The following is a 7972-nucleotide window of genomic DNA, read 5'->3' as shown; positions in this document are numbered from 1 at the left end:
CTCTCATTGAATACAAGTATAGTATTATGTCTTCTATATTTGCTTTTAAGTGTAATCTCATTAGTATACGTAACCACGCATGATTGTATACATCAAAAGGCAGATATGGAGGAGGGCCTGTCTAATCCGGACGCGTGTATCCGCCATGAGATATCTCAATTCGATTGATGTTTATTCAGCATAACGAATGTCGTTTGTCCTTGATGACCTAAAGCATCTGTGTGACCTGTTGGAAGCCAAATGGCTCATCTGTACCAGTTGTCCAAACACGAGGTTCGGGCGTCTCGGAATAGATTGAAGGAAATTCAAGTCTCATCCTGTATCTTATGTCGACTCTTCATGTTTGGATGAACGTTTTTTTTTTTTTTTTTTTTTTTTTTATTTTTTTTTTTTATTTTGGAGTTATTTCGTTTAATAGTTCTTGCCATATTATAGTGACATTAATTTTTGTGGTATCTTGTAAGGTTTTATCGGAGGTTTTCATTAAATACTGAAGCTGAAAGTTGATAATGGAAATGTATTATTGCTCATATGACAAGGGGCTTTGAATGGTGAATTCATAAGAATGCGAACTTTATTGGTTATTAAAGCTCTTTCTTCAAACGCATAATTAGTTAAGCCATTCCCACTAGCATCGATGTCACCATCATACTAGTCAATATTCAGATGTGAATCACTAAAACGTTTAGAAGATACTTATTATATAAACGCTGGAATTCTCTCGGTAAACAGTTGTTTTTTAAGGAGCTGTTTTTTTTTATCAAACATATAAAAAAACCCATTTTTTTCGTCTTTTATTTCAAATTAGAATCCAGTTTTACCGAGATTGACATGAAGTTATAGCTGAATTTGTTTTTCGGAGAGTAAAAGGACCACTGTTGCAATATTCGAAGAGCAGATATGTTGTCTGTTAGTAGAAGGACAGGCACGCTCATATCCTATTCTAGTTCCGAAGGCAGCAAGAAATGGGGAAATATAGTAAAAGTGCGGGATGTATCCACAACAAAAGCGACTGGGTTGCCTTTCAAATGAAGGAAAGTGGCCATCTTAATACGCTAAAAGAAAGAAGTCATTCTTAATTGATACAAAACGTTAAAAGGAAGGGAGAGATATGTATTACGAGTTAAAGGAAGTACGGCACAGCAGTCATCTTCACGCAAGTCGAAGTGGAACATTATTTAACCAGCCCCGTTTATATATGCTAACGAATCCGTTGCAGGCACCCCCCCCCCCCACATCCCCTTCCTCTTCACATTCCCACCCAACCACCCCTCCCCTTCTGGCATTGTTTACAGCCCTTGAACACCTGATATTTTCCTTGACTAGGGTAAATAAAACCAGTTGAGTAACCTCTTTAGGCAGCCAGTTCCTGTTCACGGTGAATGTTTAGAATGTGTACCTAAATTGTTTTCTCGAGTGTTTTTAATGTGAAACTGATTTAATATCTAAGTTTGTTCTCCGGATTAACATAAAAATATGAAAAAGCTTCTGTGCATTCACCAAGGTTCTTTCTTTAAGCGAAAAATGCCTCTTTTGTTGTTTGAATCATTTCACCTGTGTTTTACTGCTTTCCCTGACTTCAAATATTCATATTCCTTGATAAAGATATATGCCACGATAAAGATATATGCTCAGTAAAGGACGTTTAACGTCGAAAGGTCTCGCAGATCCTCCTTCGTTTATTTTTCCTTCGTGGCATATATCTTTATTTATGGATTTATCACGTTCCTAACTTTCGTGATTCAGTTATACATATTCCCTGATGAACGCCTCGTGACATCCGTAAGGACTCTACTTTGTACACTTACTCTAAGGAAGTCGGCAATCTTTTGGTTACTCTGTCCAAGGATTGTTGTTTCATTCCTTCTGCTGCCTAGCTTTGGAATTCACTTCTTGCTGTTTATCCCGACTCGTAAAAATTTTCTTTTAAGATGCACAAATATCCATCATTTCTAACGGGTTTAAATTCACTTAGTTCTGTATTTTATCATTTCCTTCTATTTGTGCCTGGGGTTAGAAATAGGTATTTGGCTGTCTACCCTTTGTTGGCTTTTACTCTTAAAAACTGTTCAGGGCTCCAACTATTATATCTGAATATATATTTATATATATTCATACCTGAAAGATATGCCGTTACTAAATATAGCTGTAAAGTTTAATTATATGCTCGCCCCTTTGAGATGCAGTAGCTGATATTGAATTCTAGAAATATTTAATGAAATGGTTTTATTAAAAAGCGATTTCCTTTACAATTGAACATCCAATTAGCTGTGCCTTATGCAGCATGATTACCCTGATCCTTCGTTTTTCATGTAAGGATGTAGTGTATTGCCATCTTATTTGAAAGTGGCTGCATTGTGTCTTTCTAATTTTATTCAGTAGGATATTATTATTATTATTATTATTATTATTATTATTATTATTATTATTATTATTATTATTATTATTATTATTATTATTATTATTATTATTATTATTATTATTATTATTATTATTATTATTATTATTATTATTATTATTATTATTATTATTATTATTATTGCTGTTGTTGTTGTTTCTTCTTATCATTACATGTAAATGAAGGTTTGTTAGAGAGAGAGAGAGAGAGAGAGAGAGAGAGAGAGAGAGAGAGAGAGAGAGAGAGAGAATTACATGCATGCTTCCACGCTTAATTTTTGTGGCCTTTTGTAGAAATGAGTAATTTGTATCCGTAAGCGAAGACGAACACTGCGCAGATGGAGAAATTTCGCAAAAAATTGTTCAAATCCCGGAAGCAGAAGCGCAAGAAATCCACGGATTCGGAGGAAGTGGACTTGGTCGTTGCCAAGCAGTACACCTTCGATCCGGAAGAAGAGGAAAATGCCAAAGGAGAAGGGAAAGCCAAAGGCGGTGACAGGAGACCCTCTTTGAAAAGGAGGACCTCCGACGGGGAACTGTACTCTTACAGGAATAAGGACTCCTCGGGGAAAACTTCCATCCACGAGTCCTTGTCCGTGCGTAGCCTGAACGAACGGAGACCGAAGACCGTGTACGGGACGGGCCGTACCACCCGTACTCTAGACAGGTACAGGAAGATCTCCGATGCTCCAATCTACACCGTTGGGGCGGAACCCAGCCGTCGGCTGAGCGACATTCCTGGCTGGGATTACGGCTTTCTGAGGAGGAAGAGTAAGTCCTCTCGGTCGTGTTTCTCCTGGAGGGGTTCACTGGAATCGAGCAATCCTCCGGAGGAGGCCTGGAGAGGATCTGTCGAAGGGAGAGTGCGTATCTTGGTGGATGACCACCGAGAGGGCTCCGATTCTGATGCTACTCCGACGGACACCGAAGATGACGATTCCAGGAGGGAGTTTGATGATGCAGATGACATCACTCCCACCGATTCCAGCGAAGTCCTCTTCGCTAGCGACTATAAGTTCGGGACAGTGCGGCGAAGGGCTTCCAGAGGGCGTATACTCCGTGTGTGTAGTAGGCCCGGCAGGAGGTACACAGCCAAAGGTAGAGTATACCTCTGCAAATCATAGAGTTGATTATTGTTTTGTTTTTCTTTGGAAAATATCGATGTATGTCATTTTCAAGATTTTTTTTTTCCTTTTTTTTTGTTGAGAATATTACATCTTAAATCTTAAATTGAGGAATTGGGGTTCGTACGCGTAAAATGAGGTATTGGAGTTTGTCAACATCTAGTTCTTTTGTATTGTCTGACGTTTGCACGCGCGCGCGCACACGCACACACACACACACACACACACACACATTATATATATATATATATATATATATATATATATATATATATATATATATATATATATAATGTGTGCGCGCGCGTGCGTCTATGAATATAGGTATTTATGCTTTTACAGATAGGCTACATAAGTTTGAGTGTTTGTGTATTGGTGGGTTGTGGGTACGTCGTAAACCTGTGACATTCTTAAATTCCACTTCCAAGCTTTAAGAAATTTTACTTCGAGAATTTGCTCGTTTGTGTGAGCTTTCGCGTGTTCAAGCGGAATAATGTGGAATTGTAAGTGCCATCATCGTTGTTATAATATTTTTAAGCTAAATATTTGGAAGATCAGACTTTGATGGCATTTGCGAATCTTTTCTTTTGTCTGTTTGGTGTTACGATTTTCAGGTCTATTCCAAATTTTTGGGAATATTTCTCTTCTTTTGATGCTTTTGATTGTTTTGTTGTCTAAGTTTATTTTCTTTTGGAGGAATGGGGTTTCGATATAAAAGACAGGGATAAATTGTTAATGCCATTATTATTATTATTATTATTATTATTTTTTTATACAAATCTCATAATAGCATGAGTCGCTAACTGCTGAAGATATCCACAATGATGTCTGTGTGAATATATATTTAGAAAAATATATTATATATATATATATATCTATATATATTATATATATATAATATAATTTTATATATATCATATATATATATATATATTATTTAATTATGTATGTAAAGGTAATGCCACGGAGGAAAATGAAAACACACACTGCCGAGATCTTTCGGTCTTAACGACCCTTTACTTGTCTTAAGTAAAGGGTGTTAAGACCGAAAGATCTCGGCAGTTCCCGTGTTTTCATCTTCCTCCGTGGCTTTACTATATATATAATATATATATATATATATATATATATATATATATATATATATATATATATATATATATATATATATATATATATATATATATATATATATATATATATAGTATAGGATATTATATATCCTTTGAAGGACCTTGCGAGAACCTGCATGATTCTACTTGATAAGGAAAATCGAGTAAGTTCTCGAAAGGGATCCTTTGTATCTATTTTTAACATATATTTACACTTCAGGTCATTGTGGCTTTCTTTACCATTATTATTATTATTATTATTATTATTATTATTTTATTATTATTATTATTATTATTATTATTAGTGACCACAACTTTACCACTTCAACACAAAAAAAGAACAGTTGAGGTTGAATCAGACCTCCCTTGTCTTATTACTCACGTCCCTTGGCCTGCGTTTCGTAACCGGAGTTTCGTACTGCTTCGGGGTGGACGGTTCCGTCAAGAAAATTGACGTCGTCCAGTAGACTGGTATGATTACCTGCTTGTTGTGGGGAGGTGAGGGGTTTGAGTGGAGAGGAAGAGTATGTTTGGGGGTTATTTTGGGTGAGGGGAAAAGAACAGTTATGACACCAAGATCTGATTTGATTACTTTCAACATTATATATTTTTTCTAGTTTTTAATGACTCTTTTATGTATGAAGTTACTAATTTATGTCTGTATAAATATGCATTGTTATAAATAATTTTATACATAAATACATACATAATTAAAACTAGAAAGTCCAGGTGATATTATCACTCATGACAGTTCCCACTTTCACCTTTGCTGAGCTAAAATTATCACAAGTAAGTTTCCGAGATTATGTAATTTTTATTACTGTGGTCTTGTTAAAACCCTACGGCCACTTGAGGTACTTTTTTTATGTACATTTAATATTAGTTATGGATCGTTAGGTAAAAATATCTTTAGTGAATCGTCTCATATATATATATATATATATATATATATATATATATATATTTATATATATATAGATATATATATATATGATATATTTTATTTAAACCTTTTCATCATGTGCTCTTAGGAAAATGTCATGACACAAGTTACTTGAAATAATTATGGAAGTTGCTATACTAAAGTAACTCGAAATGTTGATCGGTACATCCGTAAGTTTTCTGTGTTCTCTAAGTAATTTTGCACAATTTTTTATGCATTTTAATACAGAAAAATAACATAATATGGTTATATTTATCTTATTGGTTGGGGAAATGCTGTTGTTCTGTGCTAATTAAATTCGTGTTAAACGAAATAAAAAAAATATATCTATACTTTTTCTCATTTGTTTAGAAACAAATTACTACATTACAGTAATTACTGTGTTGTTTTGTGAGGTACTGTGACGTATTTATTTATTTTGTCCTCTCTCAATCAAATTTTAGTAGTGTTTTGTATAAAACTAGGAAGTTGGTATAAATTCATAGTTTACCCTGGTACGGGTTGAAGCGAGGTGAGTTTTCTCTCGATGTAAACAAGTTACAGTATTTTTGGGATGACTCAACTATATTTTCTCAACCAGGTCCCAACCGTTTTCTTTGTGGTAAAAGTAATTGAATAAAGAGCCTTGTATTTTTGTCCCATTTTCCTATTTGTATTGCATTGCTAATGTATTAATTTCTTCGTAATAGCTCGCATTGTAATTTGCAGAATGTTGAAAGTAATGCATGCTTGCGTTAATTACTTTGTTACTTATTCGCAATTTTGTAATCGTAGTAAGAGAGAAAGTGACTGAAGCCCTTTTTAAATAAATATTTTTTTTAACAGACTTGTATTTTGTATGCTATCTGTAAAAATTTTTATTGTGTTCTCAAGTACATTTTTAGGTTAAACACTTTAGACTCGTGTCGCACTTAATGTTCTGTTCTTTATTTTATTTCTTCTTCTTCTTCTTCTTCTTCTTCTTCTTCTTCTTCTTCTTCTTCTTCAAAGAAAGTCATTGTTATAAAACACTGGAGAGTCCTGTTGGCTTTATTTGTGATAAATGTGAAGTTTTTGGAGTAATTATGTCTTGTAATTGCGTGTTTCGCATCACTTTTGCCTCTGTTTTCTATGCCCAGTAACATTTCCTTCTCTTATATCGATTATTCTCAATTACCTCTTTTTTTTCTGATAGTAGAGACATTTGTCATTTTTATTAATATTTCTGCCCTGGATTGTGTGTGGTAATATTTCTGTCCTAATCGCTGCATAGGGACATTAATGTCTTCATATTATTGTACAATTTTCACCGTTGTCAGTGCGTGGAACATGTCAGCACCTATCTACGTCTAGTAACGTTTCCTTCTTCTTCTTTATTCCAGGTTTGGCGGCGCAACCAGCCGCGGCCAATGCCCTGTCGTTGCCTCACATTCACCAACTATCGGATTATGATGAGGACAACACCAACAACGATTCCCCCACAGAGAACGACCCTGAACAAGAAGTCAAACCCACGTGAGTATCCTGCAGGAGGTGTGAGGAAGGTGCCTTATTTGAAGGTCTCCGGTGACTGGAGATTATTATAGCACATTTAGATGTGAAAATGAGAACGAATCTTGAACAAGAAATTGGAATGAATCATCGTCATACCGAAGAATGGGAGAATCTCTGGTGATGGGAGAAAGTTTGTGAAGAGGAATGAAAATAGGCAATTATGTGAGGAGGGAAAAGTAAAATGAAACACTAGTAATAAGAGAGAATGTCTTTCTTGTACCAAGATTTCACGCTGTTAAAGTATTATAAGTAGGCATTTATAGCTTTTAGCCGAATTGCATTCCACTTTGATATTAAAGTGATATTAAAATTGTGAAGAACTCCCTCGCCAACGACTTCTCGTATAAGTATTACTTGAGAGCATTTGGCTGCTTTCAATATTATTACCACAGTACATATTTATTATAAAGTAATTAAGGCAGTGAATACTTGCCGAGTAAAACTCGTAGTGCGTTTTACATTTTTCTAGTTTTAGTGGATTCTGTTTATTTTAAGATTGACCCTTGTTCCTCGTGGTGTTTTTTTTTTTTTTTTTTTTTTTTTTTTTTTTTTTTTTAAGGCGGTTTGGGAAAGTGGGGGCAAACCTCTTATTTACTTAGAGATTTTCCATTCTATTTACTACAAAGGATGGGAAAATGACAGTCTCCGCATACATTTTTTACTAATTTATATTCTGTCAAATTGTTAATATTCGTTAATTCATTAATTATAAGGCTATATGTTTTTTTTTCTTTCATTCTTTCTTTGACTGATGGTTTTGAGGTCTGCAAAAACTTCTGAGCTACAAACATTTGTGACAAGTTTAAGAATATGGCAACTAAATCCTTCACTTACACGTGGATGCCCATCTCTCTCTTCTCTCT

The 7972-nt window shown here is 34.7% G+C and overlaps 1 protein-coding gene across 1 annotated transcript in view; it reads left to right on the top strand.

Moving 5' to 3' along the window:
- The window catches only part of LOC135198508 (uncharacterized), a 63725-nt gene extending 56651 nt beyond the window's left edge, over positions 1–7074 (top strand). Inside the window, exon 3 of the mRNA XM_064226138.1 lies at positions 6938–7074. Within this exon, the coding sequence (XP_064082208.1) occupies positions 6938–7074 (137 nt within the window). The remainder of the gene's footprint in view (positions 1–6937) is intronic.
- The last annotated feature ends 898 nt before the right edge of the window (positions 7075–7972 follow it).

The sequence above is a fragment of the Macrobrachium nipponense genome, chromosome 23, assembly GCF_015104395.2.
Source record: "Macrobrachium nipponense isolate FS-2020 chromosome 23, ASM1510439v2, whole genome shotgun sequence".
Lineage (NCBI taxonomy): Eukaryota > Metazoa > Arthropoda > Malacostraca > Decapoda > Palaemonidae > Macrobrachium > Macrobrachium nipponense.
The sequence above is the reverse complement of the archived record's forward strand: the minus strand, read 5'-3'. Positions and strand labels throughout refer to the sequence as shown.